The sequence below is a fragment of the Eucyclogobius newberryi genome, unplaced genomic scaffold, assembly GCF_026437365.1.
Source record: "Eucyclogobius newberryi isolate DKJ021-1_F unplaced genomic scaffold, fEucNew1.0.hap1 SCAF_14, whole genome shotgun sequence".
Lineage (NCBI taxonomy): Eukaryota > Metazoa > Chordata > Actinopteri > Gobiiformes > Gobiidae > Eucyclogobius > Eucyclogobius newberryi.
Genome location: NW_027315768.1, coordinates 18,218,467 through 18,237,657, shown reverse-complemented (window position 1 = coordinate 18,237,657; position 19,191 = coordinate 18,218,467). Strand labels below are relative to the sequence as shown.

General features: G+C 41.0%; 1 protein-coding gene across 1 annotated transcript in view; it reads left to right on the top strand.

The window, feature by feature from the left end:
- col4a1 (collagen, type IV, alpha 1) overlaps nucleotides 1–10,370 on the top strand; it is a 38,216-nt gene extending 27,846 nt beyond the window's left edge. Inside the window, exons 13-52 of the mRNA XM_072444650.1 lie at nucleotides 34–123; nucleotides 229–264; nucleotides 340–399; nucleotides 478–513; nucleotides 592–636; nucleotides 708–740; nucleotides 897–957; nucleotides 1,032–1,067; nucleotides 1,144–1,290; nucleotides 1,376–1,459; nucleotides 1,563–1,646; nucleotides 1,757–1,827; nucleotides 1,906–2,097; nucleotides 2,170–2,338; nucleotides 2,464–2,556; nucleotides 2,631–2,735; nucleotides 2,822–2,919; nucleotides 3,026–3,176; nucleotides 3,286–3,399; nucleotides 3,575–3,742; nucleotides 3,833–3,922; nucleotides 3,998–4,150; nucleotides 4,239–4,337; nucleotides 4,475–4,564; nucleotides 5,287–5,426; nucleotides 6,275–6,401; nucleotides 6,483–6,563; nucleotides 6,894–6,992; nucleotides 7,075–7,125; nucleotides 7,197–7,382; nucleotides 7,463–7,596; nucleotides 7,682–7,754; nucleotides 7,826–7,897; nucleotides 7,985–8,113; nucleotides 8,193–8,291; nucleotides 8,381–8,593; nucleotides 8,656–8,833; nucleotides 8,904–9,018; nucleotides 9,158–9,330; nucleotides 9,406–10,370. Coding sequence (XP_072300751.1) covers nucleotides 34–123; nucleotides 229–264; nucleotides 340–399; nucleotides 478–513; nucleotides 592–636; nucleotides 708–740; nucleotides 897–957; nucleotides 1,032–1,067; nucleotides 1,144–1,290; nucleotides 1,376–1,459; nucleotides 1,563–1,646; nucleotides 1,757–1,827; nucleotides 1,906–2,097; nucleotides 2,170–2,338; nucleotides 2,464–2,556; nucleotides 2,631–2,735; nucleotides 2,822–2,919; nucleotides 3,026–3,176; nucleotides 3,286–3,399; nucleotides 3,575–3,742; nucleotides 3,833–3,922; nucleotides 3,998–4,150; nucleotides 4,239–4,337; nucleotides 4,475–4,564; nucleotides 5,287–5,426; nucleotides 6,275–6,401; nucleotides 6,483–6,563; nucleotides 6,894–6,992; nucleotides 7,075–7,125; nucleotides 7,197–7,382; nucleotides 7,463–7,596; nucleotides 7,682–7,754; nucleotides 7,826–7,897; nucleotides 7,985–8,113; nucleotides 8,193–8,291; nucleotides 8,381–8,593; nucleotides 8,656–8,833; nucleotides 8,904–9,018; nucleotides 9,158–9,330; nucleotides 9,406–9,493 — 4,263 coding nt within the window. The 3' untranslated portion in view covers nucleotides 9,494–10,370. The remainder of the gene's footprint in view (nucleotides 1–33; nucleotides 124–228; nucleotides 265–339; nucleotides 400–477; nucleotides 514–591; nucleotides 637–707; nucleotides 741–896; nucleotides 958–1,031; nucleotides 1,068–1,143; nucleotides 1,291–1,375; nucleotides 1,460–1,562; nucleotides 1,647–1,756; nucleotides 1,828–1,905; nucleotides 2,098–2,169; nucleotides 2,339–2,463; nucleotides 2,557–2,630; nucleotides 2,736–2,821; nucleotides 2,920–3,025; nucleotides 3,177–3,285; nucleotides 3,400–3,574; nucleotides 3,743–3,832; nucleotides 3,923–3,997; nucleotides 4,151–4,238; nucleotides 4,338–4,474; nucleotides 4,565–5,286; nucleotides 5,427–6,274; nucleotides 6,402–6,482; nucleotides 6,564–6,893; nucleotides 6,993–7,074; nucleotides 7,126–7,196; nucleotides 7,383–7,462; nucleotides 7,597–7,681; nucleotides 7,755–7,825; nucleotides 7,898–7,984; nucleotides 8,114–8,192; nucleotides 8,292–8,380; nucleotides 8,594–8,655; nucleotides 8,834–8,903; nucleotides 9,019–9,157; nucleotides 9,331–9,405) is intronic.
- The last annotated feature ends 8,821 nt before the right edge of the window (nucleotides 10,371–19,191 follow it).

Here is a 19,191-nt window from a genome sequence, read left to right as displayed (position 1 = left end):
CTGTATCCTAAAACCTTTCATGAATATATTTAGGGTAACCAGGGACTACGTGGCCCTCCTGGCCCACCTGGCCCATACCCTGGTCTAGAAGGATCTACCACACAATATCTTCCTGGACCACAGGTGCTGAATTTCATTAAAAAAACAACACATATTTCACAGCACAACATGAAGTTAACACATATTTGGTATGTCTGGTAATAACAATTGCTTTCTGGTTTAAAAAAGGGCACCAGGGGATTAACAGGAGAGAAAGGAGACAAAGTAGGTGTAATTTAATGAATAACAAAATCAATTTCATCCATTTGTACATTAGTTTAAATAAGGTATTATTTGCAGGGCTACTGTGTGCCACATTTGTTTGGGATGAAAGGTGAAGTTGGCCCACCTGGATCAAGGGTTAGTGTACAAAGATGAAGCTGATGTTGGTATTCATTCAAAATGCATTGTTGTGAGTTTTGCTTTTGCTGTTTTAAGGGGAAACCTGGCAAAGACGGAGACGGAGGGTTAAAGGTAATGACTACAATATATTTAGACCTTGTCAAACCGCTTTGTGTTCACAATCTCCAGCTGACATATTCATGTTTTTAGGGAGAAAAGGGGTTTACCGGAACTCCAGGAAAGGATGGTTTACTGGTAACTAATATTATTGGCCATGCAAGGTTATCTATATATTTTGATATTAATTTAGATTTTTACGGTGTTAGGGTGAAAAAGGAGAAAGAGGACCACCAGGTTATGTAAGTATTGTGCAATAATGTATATACTGCCTCCTTTTACCTCAAATACTCTATATTCTAAATACAATGTATAAACTCATAAAGTAACAGAAACCCAGCTACATTGGCATACAAGTAATATATAGTGTGTTTAAATACAATTCTATGTATATTCAGGGTAGTGGTGCTCCTGGCCCTCCCGGCCCTCAGGGTCTTCCAGGACTGGAAGGAGAGAAAGGTGGCCTTTTATTGCATTTACACACATGCAGCTTCTGCTGTTTTTTTGTTCACAATTGATCTTTTGAATCTTAGGTTTTCCTGGTCCGCAGGGAGAAGCCGGCCCCCCAGGTATAACAATAACGAAAACAAACAAATGATTCACTTGTACCAGCTGCATGAGTCAAACTGTCTGTCTGATTATTAGGACGTAATTTAGAGGGGCAAAAAGGAGTGAAGGGTCTAAAAGGAAACCCTGGTGAAAAAGGAGACCGAGGATTAGATGGAGAATCTCTTATTGGGCCTCCAGGAGAACCAGGACCATCTGGACAACCTGGAGCTCCTGGACCTATAGGTGCATCACTTATTTGATCAATGTCTTATTTTTAAAACTCATAGCCTAAAATGTCTTCTGTTTATCTTTTTACATGACTTTACAGGCAATATCTATGACTGTAAGATCCCAAAAGGGGCTCCAGGCCAACCTGGACCCCCTGGACTGCAGGGAGAGCTTGGGCAGAAAGGTAACATAACGTTTGTTTGTTTGTTTGTTTGTTTGTTTGTTTTTTTCACTTTCACTGGTGTTTTTTTCACTATTATATCTCGGACATGTAATCATTCTCTTAGGTGACAAAGGAGATACTTGTGTCCTGTGTGAGGGTCGGGTGGCCCCTGGTTTACCAGGCCCCATTGGCCAAAAAGGAGAGCGAGGTGTGTTTAATTAAACCATCAAGACTACAATTCAGATAAGAAATAAGACAAATCTTTGGGTCACTTGACAGGATCATCTTTTCAATTTTGCATAATGTTTTTCACCACAGGACCTCCTGGTACAGTTGGTGGCAAAGGTGACAAGGGACAGCCTGGAGTGCCTGGGTCCCCTGGCAGACCTGTAAGCAGACCCTCAGGTTATGATTAAACTAAGAGGACATGTGGATATTTTTTATCTCTGATATGCATTATTGCACAGGGAACCTATGGAAGCCCTGGATTAAGAGGGTCCCCTGGTGCTGTTGGTGAACCTGGTGATGTCTATATAGCTCCGGGTCTGAAGGGAGAGAAGGGTCTGGCGGGTACTCCAGGTTCTCCGGGCAGGCCTGGGCTGGACGGACTCCCTGGGCGAGATGGCCAGCCAGGGATAACTGGCCTCAAAGGAGAACCTGTAGGTTATATTAGTATGTATGCAACCTTTGGGTGTGTGGTATTTGTCCTAACTGTGATGCTTTGATTTCAGGCTAAAGAAGGCATAAAAGGTGACCGTGGACAAGATGGAGACCCTGGTCTTATTGGACCTTCTGGGGAGAGAGGTCCTCCGGGGATCCCAGGGTTTGGCCGTCCAGGTGAATCTGGAGAAAAGGGAACTTCGGGCAGACCAGGTCTTCCTGGAACTCCTGGACCACCCGGTGAGCACAGAAAATCGAAACACTGGAGATGACTGTGAAAAGAAAAATGCACAATTGTGGACTAATTTGTTTATATTTCTATTTTTACTATTTACCTTTATATGTGTACTAAACACATATGATAGGTAACAAAGGTGAGCCAGGGCAGGGCGCAAGTACCCCAGGACCTCAAGGTGCTCCTGGGCCTCGTGGAGAACCTGGTTTACCTGGACTTCAAGGTGAGTAGCATTAAAACACACAAAAGGTTGGACAATATTCAAAAGTGGAATCCAACTGATTTTTATGGGTGCAGGGGGCAGAGGACTTCAAGGAGACCCAGGAGCGCCAGGTTTCCCTGGTAATAAGGGTGATCCAGGATCCCCAGGGATTGGATTGCCTGGACCAACTGGTGCCAAAGGTACAGTAGCTCAAAGGATGAGAATGGTGTTACTGTCACCAAAGTATAAACTCTTATTTTGTACGATACAAACATATTTTGGGCAGGAATCAGTGGAATCCCGGGAGCTCCAGGATTGCCTGGAGAACCAGGAAAATCGGGCCGTGATGGTCTGACAGGACAAACAGGTCCACCAGGTCAAAAAGTGAGGATTTTATAATCTATTCAAAAATATCCCATTGAACAAATAGAATCAGAAAGTTCTCAAGGTTTAAAAAATCTGAGACGCTTAAATATATCCATTACTGTAGGGTGACCCAGGGCGTGGTTTGCCAGGGCCTAAAGGTTCTCAGGGTCCTGCTGGGTTTCCTGGTTTCCAAGGTGAGAAGGGCAGCACTGGACACCCTGGTATCCCTGGAAGAGAGGGTCCAACTGGCCCACCAGGCCCTCAAGGAATTAAAGGTAACACATTTTATCCTCACATTTCTCACTTTGTTGTGTTGTTTAGGGGATATTTTATGTTATCACTGTGAAAATACACAAATACATTTTATTACATCATATGTTTAAGGTGATGTGGGTCCCCCTGGTCGTCCTGGACAGCTGGGCACCCCTGGTCCACCTGGTAAAGGGGCGTCTGGTGCCCCTGGACCAGAAGGACCAGCTGGAGAGCCAGGGCCATCAGGTGAGCTTACGTTTAGCAACCAGATAATAATAATAATAATAATAATAATAATATTGATAATAGTAATTATTATCATTATACTAATAACAATTATTATAATGATAATTAATAGTATTATTATGAATAACGATGTGTTTTACTTATATGCATTGTGTTAATGATGTGTGATATACAGGTAGAGAAGGTGTTAAAGGGGATAAGGGCTTCCCAGGGCCTCCTGGTCTGGACATGCCCGGCCCTCAAGGTGAGAAAGGAGCACCAGGTTTTCCAGGAATTGCTGGGTCCAAAGGCCTTCCAGGTCTTTCAGGTTTTACTGGCAGAGATGGACTTCCGGGCAGTCAAGGTAAAGGTTCTCACTGTGCCTAAATATGTGCATCTTTTTATCCATTAGAATAATGTGCTATAATATTACATTTCACTTTGTATTATCAAGGGTCCAAGGGTGAGATGGGAGTCATAGGGACACCTGGAGGGTCGGGCAATCCTGGAATGCCTGGTGTGCGTGGCTCTCCGGGGTTGAGAGGTGAGTGAGACACAATCTAGTATCAAATCTATACAAAATATATTCAGGAATAATCTCTCTGAATATATGTGCTAGGTGACCCGGGGTTTACTGGGCCCAGAGGTAATACAGGAGAGCCTGGACTTAAAGGAGAAAGAGGAGAGCAAGGGCTACAGGGGCCACCAGGAAATATGTCTGTAGTGGACATGGAGCACATGAAGGGGGACAAAGGAGATTCTGGAGACCCAGGTATTCTGTACAAGCTTATGGTTAATGATGAGTTTTGTTGTGAAGTAAATTAGCATATTTGTTATATTTGTTTGTTTATTGTTACTAGGGAATCCTGGCTTTAGCGGGCAAAAAGGATTCAGAGGAATGCCTGGAGACCCTGGTATGCCAGGGAAAGATGGAGAGCCTGGTTTTCCCGGACAGCCAGGTAATATTTTTGGACATGGATGTGGCAATGAAAAGTGTTTATGCAGTAAATGTAATATTTAATTTTCAATTTTGTTCTGGAGAAAGTAAAATCTATTGTATCAGTACTATAAACTGTATTTATTTTCTATTTTACAGGTGAAAAAGGAGACCATGGCATTTCTGGGGAGCCTGGTAGCATGGGACCACCAGGGCAAAAAGGAACTGTTGGAGAAATGGGTATACCAGGTACAATAAAACAAATTAAATATGTATGGTTTTTAACATATTATTAATATAGAAAAGAACACAAATCTTAAAAATAAACAAAAAACTGTGAAAATTATAAAAAACTTCTACATATTAACACTTTTTTTTACATGTATTTGGGTGAAGTATGGAAGTGTAAATGCTTTCTTCATTCAACTCCTTTTCAAACCATGCATTATTACATTGGTTTGCATTGTGATTTGAAGTGTATGGTATGCAGGTTTGAAGTAAAAAATATCATCATACATTTAGGAGTAATCCCTCATTTGTCCAGGAGCGTCCCATAGTAGGAGAAGATTCAGTTGACTACATCTGAATCTACAGATGACTACAACTGAATCGTTTTCTACTATCATACATTTAGGTGTGATATATATATATATATATATATATATATATATATATATATATATATATATATATATATATATATATATATATATATATATATATATATATATATATATATATATATATATATTAGGTGCAGACACATACGAACGTACTGACCAAAGGGCAAGTCCACACATAAATAATAATATAGTATACATAATTTCTGCTAGCCCTCATTTTCCATAGGTTTGATGGGGTAGAGTAAAAGTTATTAATAATCCTATTTCATCATTCTATACAGTAATGACAAATATGTATAAAAAGCATACATGTAAAAGACTGATCTAAACATTTGGTTTGCCTGACAGGGCCTGTTGGTCCAAAGGGTACTAAAGGTGACACAGGTACACCGGGTCATCCCGGGTTCAGAGGTCAAGATGGAGAAAAGGGAGAACAAGGTGTCTCTGGTGAACCTGGTATTGGAGTCCCCGGTCATCCAGGTGAAAAGGTATGCAGTGGCTTTTACCTAGGCACATCTTACCAATCAACAAATTACAGGGCCTCATTTATCATATGCAAATCATCACCAAATATGAATGCTTTTAGGTTAGAAATACTTATGAAGTCCTTTTTGACGCTGAGCTGTTCCTTCTCTGCATTGCTCCAGATGGAACACAGGCGCGTGTCCCATGATGTGTCATTCTTCAATGATGCATTATTATAACAGAAGATAATCTCTATCGGCAAACAGTTTACCACATCCATCTGCCCCAGTGAATTCATCAGATGCCTTTAAAAATACACACATTTTCCAGTAACAAATACCATACAACATACACCCAAAATAGTGCAAGCTTTTTCCAGTTTGTTCTTGCAGTTTATTACCTGGATTGTAAATGAGGCCCTTATGTGATCATGTTTTTTCAGTTTTAATACAGTCGTCAGATGTTGCGCTTGTATTTCAATCAGGGTTTACCTGATTAAGAGTTGAAGTACTACAGGTAGAGGTTTTAACAGTGTATACAGAAAAATTGTATGTATTTTCTTTTTTTTTTGTTCTTTCTTTAAGTTTGTATTGTAACCTAGGAATTCCTGAGACAAGGCCATAGAAAGTTACTAGCAATCTGGACATAAAATAAATACAAAGATAAAGACCTTTAGTTTTGCTCATTTGGTTTGAGATGATTAATGTAGCATAACATCATTCACCTTGTATAATTTACTGCTATGGAATAAAATGCGACTGTATCGAGCCCTAGTGCATATACAGGTTAATGATGACTGACTCTTTCTCACGTGTCTGCATCAATACTTATGTCTTTTATAGTCAATGCATGTACTTTCTTTCCTAAATAGGGTCCAAAGGGCCAGACAGGATTCCCAGGAACCACTGGAGAGAAGGGTCAGAAAGGTCTAATGGGTGTGCCAGGCCAACCGGGTCTACAGGGCTCAAAGGGAGAGAAAGGCACTCTTGGATATTCTGGTCAGAATATAATATTTGAACAGCCAGATTTGTAATGTGTTTTTCTCTATTGATCGGCTTTTCGTATGGTCTGTTGTGTAGGTCAGCCAGGAATACCCGGGGAAAGGGGTACCTCAGGGCTGCCTGGCTCTCAAGGACAAGCAGGAGCCGATGGTCGACCAGGTATTGATATTATTAGTGATCTTAGTGATCTGGTATTGAGAGTATTAGTAGAGCATTGACAGAAGACTGAAATATGACCTGCTTAACTAATACAAAAGATCTATTAATTTCACAATATGTCTGTAAAGGTCCAAACCTTATTCATAATTAATTAAACAGGGTATATTGTTTTTTACTCTGGCTATGCTGGTAAATAAATGCAGACTTTGTGATTTTCTAAAGGTGACCACTCAAATTGAGATTAAGTTGCAATCTTGTAGCCCCACCATATTCAATACAAACATTACAGACCACTGACTGTTTCTTTTCTTTCTGTCTTCTTTCTATCAGGTGACCCTGGTCTTCTGGGGCCTCCTGGTTCCCCTGGTGAGAAAGGAGATCCAGGAGTTGATGGCATCCCTGGATCCTCTGGAGAAAGGGGAGAACCAGGTTATACTTTTACTGTGCTATGGTAAAATTGTATAATACCAAGAATTGGCAACAACACAAAATCTTCTGCAATCTTCTACAGGTTTATCTGGACAAGGCTTCCCTGGGAAGCCTGGTGCACTGGGCAGCAAAGGTAAAGGCCATGACTTTTACATCCAATACAGGTGTACAGTTTTATTCAATCGTCCTCTCTTTTCCTCTCAGGTGACAAAGGAAGCACTGGCTTTCCTGGCACTCCTGGCCATCCAGGGGTCTCTGGGGTCAAAGGTGACAAAGGCTTACAGGGTCCACTTGGTCCTCAGGGAGAGCCAGGTGAGCGGGGACAACCAGGGGTCTCTTTGGAAGGCCCTAAGGGAGACAAGGGAGTGAATGGACAACCAGGGGAACCAGGTAAAGTATTGTTTGTATTTGGTCTTATAAATTAATGGGTTTTGAACCGAGATCAGTCATTTATTGTTTGTATAAACAAGGACCTTCTGGTGTACCTGGAATCACTGGAGTCCCAGGAAGAGATGGGCACAAAGGTGATAAAGGAGACCAGGGTCATTCTGGATTTCAAGGAGAGACAGGACAGAAGGGCGACTTTGGGACTCCCGGCCTCCCTGTGAGGCACTTTCATACTTTCATACTTACCTTCCATTAGAATATTTTACAGAGGGATTAAAAAGTACTAAACTTGTCTGTTGCAGGGTCAGTCTGGTCTTCCAGGCCTTGATGGACAGAAAGGGGGACGAGGCGAACAGGGCCCCCCTGGCTTCAGAGGTACTCTACTGGGTTTTGTAAAAGCTGCCAAATGTGCAGTAAATAGACAACTTGAATTTTATGTCCTCTAGGAGAAAGGGGTACTGTGGGAGAAATCGGTTACAAGGGAGAGCTCGGGGACATAGGACTCCCCGGTGAAAAGGGTAAATACTTAGAGAGCAGAAAATTGCAATTATTAAACCAAACTACTAAATATGAAATAATCTTTTGACATGGGCTGGGCATTTTAGGCAATCAAGGCCCCCCCGGTCCAACTGGCCCCCTGAATTTAATCAAAGGAGACATAGGTCTGCCTGGACCCCAGGGTTATTCTGGACCAAAGGGATCGCTCGGAAATCCAGGACCAAAGGGTTTACATGGTAATTTATGGAATTAATGTTTACTTTTAATATTATTCCTCTGCCTTAATTCTTTCTGACAAAACTGAAATGCCCATAGGTATCAATGGCATCCAAGGGCCAAAAGGTGAAGATGGCCTCCCTGGTTACAATGGTCAGGCTGGGGCTAAAGGAGAGCAAGGCCTTCCCGGACCACAAGGTCAGAAATGTCGTTTTCTTTGTATACTAATGACACAAATGTGCCTCAACATCAAAATATATAACATGTTCATAATTTCACGTGTGAAGGAACAAGAGGACTTCCAGGACCTCAAGGGCCTGATGGTGTGCCAGGTCAAGTAGGTTCACCAGGGCCCTCTTCAATATATCATGGTTTTTTGGTTACTCGCCACAGCCAGTCAGTGGAAGTTCCACTGTGTCCCGAAGGAACGTCACCTATTTATGATGGATACTCCTTGCTGTATGTGCAGGGCAACGAGCGTTCTCATGGACAAGATTTGGGTAAGATATTTAGTCATTTTCTCAGAATGAGGACAAAGTGAGTCTGTGGCTTTTTGCTTTAGGTACTGCGGGGAGCTGTCTAAGAAAGTTTAGCCCAATGCCTTTTTTGTTCTGTAACATCAACAATGTGTGCAACTTTGCCTCTCGCAACGACTACTCATACTGGCTTACCTCCCCTGAACCCATGCCCATGAGCATGGCGCCAATCACAGGGGAAAGCATTAAGCCCTTCATCAGCAGGTACAAAGCATCTCAAATCATTATAATAGATTGTATGCACCTACTAATGTCCTGCCCACTCTGTGCACAGGTGCTCTGTGTGTGAAGCCCCAGCCATGGTGATAGCTGTTCACAGTCAGACTATCATGATCCCACCGTGTCCAAACGGATGGCACTCTCTGTGGATCGGTTACTCTTTTGTCATGGTGAGTGATGCAGGATCTGGTGTCAGTACAAGTAAACAGGCTCTTTGAAATACAAAACGTTCTCTTTCTTTTTCCAATGTAGAGCATGTGATACTTCATGAACAGTTTTACTCTTTAAATGTTATGTTATTGTGTGCAGCACACTAGTGCCGGTGCAGAGGGGTCCGGTCAGGCTCTTGCCTCTCCTGGATCTTGCCTTGAGGAGTTTCGCAGTGCTCCGTTCTTTGAGTGCCATGGCCGAGGAACCTGCAACTACTATGCAAACTCATACAGCTTTTGGCTGGCCACCATAGAAGACAGCGAGATGTTTACGTAGGAGAATTTGAACAACAACCTTCATCCAATACATAAATAGCAAGGTTTTAATATTTTCTGTCACTGTTACAGGAAACCGGTTCCAACAACGCTAAAGGCCGGGAGTTTGCGTACACACATCAGTCGTTGTCAGGTGTGCATGAAGCAGACTTTTGCCTAGTGCTGCTGCTTCAGAGCAGCCAATTCTTCATTTGGACCCTGTCTCCAGAAGATGGTGCTATTTCCCAGTTCATGAAAGAGGACAAGGACAGAGATATGACTTGGAAAACAGCTGGTTCAAACCAAGTTCAAACCAAAAACAATGAGACCAAACTGCCTTTTTGCAGAATTTGAGTTGAAAGGCTGGCACTGTGTTTACCACTGCACTGAATATACTTATGAACTGGTAAACTTGTGCCCATTTGATATGCCTTATGTCTGGTGCTATTCAGTCTCCTTTCTATGCCTTCATTATCTTTCCCTAACATTACCACATCCAGCAAGGATATAAATATATATTACTGTCACATATTTGTAAACAATGGGACTTACCACTGGGGTAATGCTAATGCACACTATGCCCAATAACTACAGCTATACTATGCGTCACTCTTTTGTAAATATGATGAACTTCTTACTACATAGTCCTCAGGTTATCATTGACATTTCTGTGTGTTGTTACTTTATTTATAAGATTTATGAAAATACTTGGCTTGAGTGTATCAAAGCAGTGTTCTATTTCCACCACCAAGCAGACACTTTCCAACAGGAAACAGCACTGAAATTAAATTGGCAGGTGTGTGATTGAACTTTGTGTGTAAGAATGTATGTGTGATGTCTGCTATGTTATGTTGAATTACTCCAAAATGCACATGTAACATTTAGATCCCCCCAAAACACATGTATATACGGTTGTTAATGTTATAATGCTTTTGTGCTATATTGTTTTGTTGTTTCTCGCTCTCTCTTTTGTTGAACTATTTAAACACCAAACATTCTATGTTTTGCCAACCCATTGTGTGAATTTCTTTCAATAAAGTGATTTGTGGGTAATTTTTTATTAATTTAACGTATACTGTTTAAATTATGGTCCATTGTTGTCTTATTATACAAATATGATAAGATAATATGATATGCACCATTAGCCTGTTTGTAGGCAAACATACTTAAAGCTGCATGAGGGTGTCTGATATAAATCTAACTAGTTCCTAGCTCTGCAAAAAATATTCACATGCATTTATTTTCACGTAAAAGCACAGCTGTAGAACAACTTTTTCTGGTGGGATGAAGCTGGGGTGGACACCCCGTGAGCAGACAGTGCACAGATACAATATACTCTTTGGGGAAACTAAGAAATGTACTAATTTACAAAACAAGGTGTCAGGAACCCCAGCTAAAATAAATATATGTAATTAAAACATCATAAACACAGAGAGAAGCTATTTGTTACAATGAGAAGTTGCCCATTTGTGGCTCTTTTAGTGTTTATTTATTTTTTATCTTTTACTTTTTTTCCACAATTATAGAAATATTATTTGAGTCTTTAAAATCTCAATAGCGCAGAGACCCACATTCCACCAGAGGTCAGCAGAACCAAACAAACTGAGACCCACGTGGTTCCCAGTGTGTCTCACCATAAACCTGACTCTAAACTGGCCTTTGCCCTCTTTAACTTTCTCTTTATTCAGTCATCCTCCTTATTTCCACACTGGTGGGATTAGGCCTGACCTCAAATGTCGCACTCCAATTACAGTGTTGTTTGTGGAGTGCTAGGATCACTTTCACAGCGCGTCTTGAGCACCAAACACTACCTCAGCACTTCTTCCACCGGGAGCGTGTCCAACAAACCCGTTCACCCCACGAAAACACAAACAGATCAATAACACGCGGCGCAGAGGAGCAGATAACCCCCGCTTTCATCCGCGCTCTCGCCTTTCAACTCTTACTGGAAGCGCTCTCGTTGTCATCATCAGACAGACAAACACGAGGGGATGACCCTACAGTCCCCGTAAATAAGACTAACAGGGCCCTGACCTTTGAACCTTTGCAGCAGGGGTCAAGATGGTGACACAGACTCTATTGAAACAGACGGACAAAGGGGACAATTATTATATTTCAGGGCGCAAAGCTCAGATGCAGGAGACAGTGTGTGAGAAAGTGTCATCATTCACCTGCCTGTCATTTGTGTAAGACGTGACAGACTTGTTAATTGTAATAAGCATTTGTTTTCAATTTCACAGACGTTTTTGCTATTGAAAAACAGATACAACAGAAGATCAGTGGTGGAAAGTAACTATACAAAGTAAACTTACCGCACTTAAGAGAAATGTTTCAATTTTTGTACTTTACTTAAGTAGATTTTACATGGGACACTTCTTTTCTGAAATATTGATGATATCTTGCCTGTAACTTTTGACTTTAAGTCCTGGCTTTGAGCAAACAGAAATATATAAAAAATGACCAGGACCAAAATTAAGTTATCGATTCAGTGGCCCAAAAATCTACAGAATTACAATTAATTTGTTTTAAAATCTATGTGAAATACTTCCATAGACTACTTTAAGTTAAGATTATTTTGTGATACGTTTACTTAGGTTTTCTAGCACCTGTACTTTTACTTAAGTACCACTGCAGAAGATTAATAGAATACAGTAACTATAATTGAGAATAATTATGCTTTAGTGTTAATATCATTTACACCTTTGAATTTAGCAATGGGCCCATTTGAGTTCAGTCAATTCAGTCTTTACTCCAGGTTAGAAAACAATTAACACACACACACACACACACACACACATAGTATAATACAATTTAACAGTCCATATAAGCAGTTCTTCCGGTGCCTCCAGAGCTGAACCAGCATAATGAGGTTTACCAGACACTGCTCCATCCAGGCACCACCAAATCATCTATTATATCATTGTATGTGTCTTCAAAGTGCATCACAAACCTGTACACAAAGCTTCAACATGGGAACATCATTTTCAACAAAGTGAGGACCTCAAATAACATACGAAGTGCATCATTGTCAATATAGGTTGATGTAGAAATACTTTAATAATCCTTGTTAGACCTTCTTCCCAACACTGCTGTAGCTGCAAGATTCACTGGTGGAAGTTGAATCCATTTCTGTTGAAGAAACCCACAGAAAAGAATATAACCTATTGTTTCAAACTGTTAATTGCTATGGCAACGGTTCATTTATCCTCATTCTGAAACCCATGTATAGCTGCATGTGGTTGAGCTGAAATCTATTCACGCGCAGAACAAACATGGAGATGCCCAGAAACTCTAAAACACAGAGGGCACATACAATCTGTAGAGAGTAAATGTTATTGTTGTGCAGTATAGTGAAAGTGATAAGCCTAATGACTGAAGAGATTTCCCTGGTTTTAATCACGCAGCCCAGGCCCATCACAACCCACTGTGCCCATATGCTGCAAATCAATGTTTACTTCCAATCTAAATCCGCTCTGAAAATAGTTACCCCACATAGGTCAGTTGAAGAAGGGATTCTCTGAGAAATTCACACGCAAACTTAAGACCGTTGTGTTGCTCAGTTTTTAGTCCTGTTGAGAGGCTTACAGGTTCAAAACACCAACCTCTTTCCCCCTTAAGTGTCATAATCCTGCAGCCTGTTTGCTAACACTGCTCAGAGTTTAGAGTGGACCTGTAAGCTTGTCATTATGCTCTTACCAGAAAGAAAAATAACAGCTCCATGTACGAGTGCCTCCGAGGAGTGAAGCTAGTTGATTTACTGTGCCATCAAAATATTATAATAGGCCTAATCTGCTGCGTTTGTTGCCGTGTTGCTGTTGAAGTTGTTTCAGGATGAGGAGCGTATTCCTGACCTTTCCCTGAATGAAGTTTTTTCTAAAAACAGATTTAAATGTTAAGCATTGTAACACTAAACATGTCTGTGTCGAGCAAATGCATGGACCTTGGACTTTTGTGAAACTCCCAAAACTTTAACTTCTCTGCACTGTGCCAAGTGTAATAACCACGTCTTGATTTATCATTGTTTTTGAAGTAAATGTCAAGTTATGAATTTAGGACTGTTATAATTTATGGTGCTAACAGCTGTTGTGGCCTTGTTTTGGCACCTCTGATTGTGATTTACCACATTCTGTTATTATTACAGCACAAACTGTGAATGTTTCATGTTTTGTTCCAAGTGAGGAACATGATGTGACAGTGTCAAAACATATGCAAAAACATATGCGTACCAGTGTTCAAGATATTGGAACACGTTTCGCCTTTGCCACACTGAACGTCTGATGCCAGAATATCCCTTTTTCTATATTTAAAGAGTTCAAAAATAGATCTCAACAAGAACGTTTCTAATACATATCTTATCAATGGAAATAATGCTGAATGGATTGGATGAACGAGGAGTAATAAACATAATGAAAACATTGATGAAACTTAACTTTTTTATCTGTTTTTGCAAATGAACTCGTCATGTGCCTTGTTTGATACTGTGAAAAGCCTTTATTTGTTTTCCCCCAGGATTTTCATTATAATCATCAAAACAAGAGGAAGGCTACTCCTTATCGTTTGTACTATTTACCTTGAAATGATAGTGTTGCTGATTTATAATGTTATTATGTTAAAGGTTTGTGTCATAAATCCATGTTATGAAAGGGTAATAAAGGTCATTATTTAAATTTGACCAAGTGACTATGAAGCAGCGTATGTCTGGCTTAAGTGTCACAAATGGTTTCACTGCATCTACAATGCAACTATGAATGTGAAGTGTTTACCCACAAGTCACTGCTCACAACAACGAGGCAAAGCGTAGTTTCCTCAAAATGCCTTTTACATTTATATGGAAAAGTTGGCAAACAAACCAATCATGTGTGGCGGCACAGAGCGTAAGAACGAGTCAGATTATTATGATTGTGTATTCTAGCCACTTCTTTTATTAAGATGAGTGTACATTGTGTCGGCTTGTTTAAGGATTGTCAGTTCAACAGCACGTCACTCCTGAGCCTTTGTTGCCGGGTACATTTAGCTGCGGTCCAAAATCCTACTTGGATCCAGACCAAGTGCTAAACCTCCCTAAAAATGTCATTAATGTGTATGTGCGAGCCTCACACTCTCTTTTGAATCGCTGCTCGCCTCTATTCTTTTTGTTGCCATGACAAATATCAGACTACTAGATCAGACAGTGGCACCAGCTCGGCTCTGAGGGATCATTTGAGGACACTTCCTACTACTATTCATCCACGGGACAAAGATGACACAGTTCCAACTACACCATGTGATCCCATCTCAGCACCATTCCGACTGCTAATCTCCCACACCACCACCACCACCAAACATGGCTCTTCCTCACTTCCTCACTTCCTCTTCCTCCTCCTCCTCCTCCTCCTCCATGCCTAAAACCTCAAGTCTGCTCCAAAATATGGAAATAGCGGTGTGTCTGCGGTGGTGTGTGAAGAGGACGCCTCCGCAGCAGAAGGCTGGAGTATAAAAGAGAGGCACACGTCATTCTAGCAGGGAGAGTGTGGGCAGTGAGTGGGAGTGTGTCTGTGGGAGGACTTCCACACTATCTGCTTCCTCTATTCATCTTCTACCAAATAATAGTGAATGAATGGTTTCAGTTTGAAATGGAAGAGGCAGTTCTGTGCACCAGCAGTTCAAATCTAAAAATATATATAATCTGAGGTTAGAAACCTTGATCTTGTCTTTTGAGGTGCACTACATACATTCGGCTGGAGGGTTTGAAAGCTTATTCGCCAAAGACATGCTTTTGTGTTGCCTGGAATGTCCCACAGAATGCCAATTAAACATCATCATCAGACAAGCAGGAACATTTACATTGTACACTTTTATTATTATATATTTTTTTATTTTATAGGATAAAACATACAACAGACACAGCACATGACCAGAGAGTGACATCTCAAATAAAGATACAACTAGACAAAAAAAAACAACAACTCACAAAGATATTATTGAAGTATGTTGCTGTATTAAAGCTGCACTTTTAGCCATGTTTCCACTGGTTCACTTTGGAGTGCGCAAAAGGCCTTTTCCTTTAGTACCTAATGTGGTTATGAGTGGCTCTACTCGACTCGACTCAGCCCTGCATTAGTGCATTTCCATTTGGTGCTAACTCCTCAGACCCGGTATTGTTGTTAGGACACTCTTCCCCATCAGGCCAGTAGAGCCAAGCTGGTACTAAATGTGACGTCCACAGAGCGTCGGACGCCGCTGTGTCCTATAAACTACCCTGCAGAAAAAAAGACCTGTCAATCAGTTGTTTCCTGTCCAGAGTTCCATAGTAAAGCCACTCGCGTCAAGAGCGCTGCACTTAAGATGCACGTCCAAACTGTGTATTTATTATGTATGTATGTATTGTTAATTTACTATTAACTTTAGCTATAATTTGCAGCATCTTCATCAACTCGGCAGCAGCTACACTGTTCCTTCTGCAGTTAAACAGTGATTCTACAGAAGGTAAAGTCCATCTTTAGTTCTTTATGAATTCAAACTAGGACTCAAGTATCACCTCTCTCTCTCTCCATGCCGATTTTGAAATGTGCAGGGGCAGCTACAAGCCACAGTTAAAACAGACAGATCAGGGGCACAGCTGGGAACAGTTTGGATCCACATTTGTATTCTACAAACCACAAGTAGCAAAACGGTCTTTAGATGATGAAACGTGGCCCCATATTCAAACTGTGAAAAAGAGAGAACGAAACAGGACGTGCGATGCGTCCAGCTGGCGTGGCTAACATCAGAGCCTTCCCCGCGGCACGCACAAAGCCAAATTGGTTAAAATTTCAAAATAACGTTTTCATAAATGCAAAATAAATCATCAACAGTTTGCATCCTGTAGTATTTTCTAGAGGCTCGATCTGTTCTGAAGAAGGGCAGGAGCAGGGCTTCTGGGGACACTGGAGCAGGGGCGGAGCAGGGAAGTGTAGGGACTTTTGGGGCTGTCATAATTAACGGTGTAATGAGTTGCTAAAAATATTGCATCTAAAATACACCAGAATACAGAAAACTAAGATTAACATTAAGACATTAAGATTTTTTTAGTTTTAGTTAGTATTCTTAGTTGAGAGCCCTCAGATCCCACTTAGGATTGTGATTTATGCAATATTTACAAAATAAATGTAAAAAAAAAAAAAAAAAAAACCTTCGGAAATTGTCAAATGGGAACAAAAATACGACAAGGACACTGTATTTTACCTTTAGCGTCACGAGAGGTGAGTAATAAAGTGTTTTATTGGAGGCTATTTTGGCAGTTTTGTTACCTGTAAGTTTGCCTGGTGCGTCATCTGCTTGTCTCCATAAATGTAGATAATTATGCTAAATGCCATACTCCTCCTACTGGAGAACTGCTGCATGAGTAATGATCTTTGAGCTGCAACACAGTATTTAAACCCAACTGATGCAGTGAGTGGCTTCTCATTTTTTGACAGGTAGTGTGAAAATGAATATGAAGAAAAGTGAAGAATATGAAGAAAATCTTTAAATAAGAGAAAAATCACTTTGTGTCAATCCTTTCTCTGAACCATGACAAGCCATAACTATAGGTCTATGTTGCCATGTGCTGAATACAGTAGGCTCTTCTCAAAGGCTGACCACAATAAAGAAATGTATACCATTGCATTGTGGTCACAAGCTAGAGTATTCTTTGGATGCATTTTGGATGTACTGGGAAAATCCAGTGTAACCAAAGCAATATCATTGTAAAAATGCAAGCAGGTGGTTTACAAAAGAACAGCAATGAATGAATTGGTTGTACTTGATTTAGCAATTTTCTGGTAATTATATTGTGAGACACGAGGAATGGTCTTCTGATTCAAAATGAAATGGATTGACAGTAGTGAAGCCTGGCTGCTCCTTCTGGATGGTTACAGCAGATGGTTGGCATTCAGTCCACAGCTCGCTTTGTAGAATAGTGAGGAGGGATTCTGGAAATTAGGAAGCCATTTGCAACAATTTGGAGATGTCTCATGTTTCATTCATCCACAGTAATACAAGCAGAAGAGCATGCAGTCTCAGAGACCTGGTTTATCGTGGCATTCACAGCATGTCTAAAGTGGGAAGTCATGATGTTCCAACTGTTACTACTCTCACGTATTCACAGTACACCGTGTGCGGAACACACTGCTTTGTAAACATTAAAAGAGGGCAATCGAGGTCGGTCACAAGGTGCTGCTTATTATTTGTGTTCGTGTTCATGACACCACGCTTCAAAAAGGACAATTACAATATGATTTTACACCTGGTAGAACCTTCTGGCCTATAAATATTATATACATCAAATCTCCTGTTCTTGTCCCATACGTAAGATTATTGAGCTTAAGCAATGCACATGTGATTGAGCCTGACACATGTGTGTCACCTCCTCTTGTAAAGGTTAGAGAGGATCTAGTGGTTCAGTGCACAGGCAATGTCTGTAGGCCAGTATCATACTTAGTGAATAACCTTACACATGAGTTTTCATGGTGCAGTAGTTCACTTAATATGTTCAGAATGCCATTTACGTGTTGAGTGAAGTTATCGCTTAACGTGAGCATCATTACACAAATGCTTTGCAAAGGAGTCTAATGAAAAGCGCAACCTGGTTTTCTTGTAGTGTCAGAAAAAGGGGTGTAAAATGCCAAGATAAATTAAATTATGAGTCAAAATTATTATCTATATATTTATTTCTTGTTCAGTAAAGCTCTTTGAATTATTCTGTTTATGAGTTGTGCTCTACAAATAAACTTGCCTTGCATACGATGTGTTTCATTCCGCACAGATAAGTCATCTCTGTAGCTGATCAGGAGAGATACTGCATGGAAATGTGTCTTGCCCAATGACACAATAATCATTTGTGTCACCTTATGATTTGTGACCATCATCTATTTGGCTTAATATGATAAATATGAACTACAACAATTTCCCTAAAATGTGTAATATTATTGGGAGTTTTTAGTTTTTAAAATAATTTACATAATTACTGAGTATTTTGCAGTACCAGTCTTATTACTTTTGTGTAGTCCCAGTTTTCTTTTACAACTGGCTATCTGAAGAGGTTTTCTCCCTGCAGGTGCTGAGTTATAGAGTCGAGCTATCATTACTCCAGCAGTTTCACAGTACTATTAGGCCGCACGCGGCTGCAGGTGAGCAGTAGGTGCATCCTATGATTGATACATGGCAGGACTAATCGGCAGTCCACGCCACGAGGAAATGAGACTCAGATTTGGGCCAAAACATCGTCCATTACGCCTTTAAGGATAACGGCGTAGAATTGTTTTTGACCGTTGTTTTCAGCTGGTTGCACACATCGGTGGCGTATTCAGCTCGACCTGGTTGTGTTACCTGTACCTTCACCAAGTGTGCGGGTCATTTGTGGAGTTCACTGCTCGACCTGACCCCGCTGCGCCCCTCTTACCGGGGTACTGGTTATTTGTGTTATAGAGTCGCTAGTGGTGTTCAGCGAGACTCAACTCTATTGGGCTCCTGTGATATAATGCTGGAGTCCCTGTGTTGCCCGTCCTGCCTGGCTGAAGTCTGATGATGGGCATGAACTCTGCACTTCATGCCAGAAGGGGAACTGGCCATTGCCTCCCTCACTGTCCATCCAGAGGAGACTAATGCAAGAGACTAATGCCAGGTGTCGGCAACAACAATGCCACATTACAGACAACCTTCTTTGTAAGGCGTACAACATGGGATCTCGTATGGGTCGTATTGGGAACTCCTTGTCTCGTCTGATGTTAGGCCTGTTTGTTTCCCTCGAGACGGTTCCAGTGGATTAGCCAACACATGGGCTGGCCGATGCTTCCTTGCAGGCTTTTTCCCTCATGTCAAGGGAGCAAGGGCATCTGCTCTCAACACTAGTGCAAGCTCGCTGTCAAGTGTGGCAGGCAC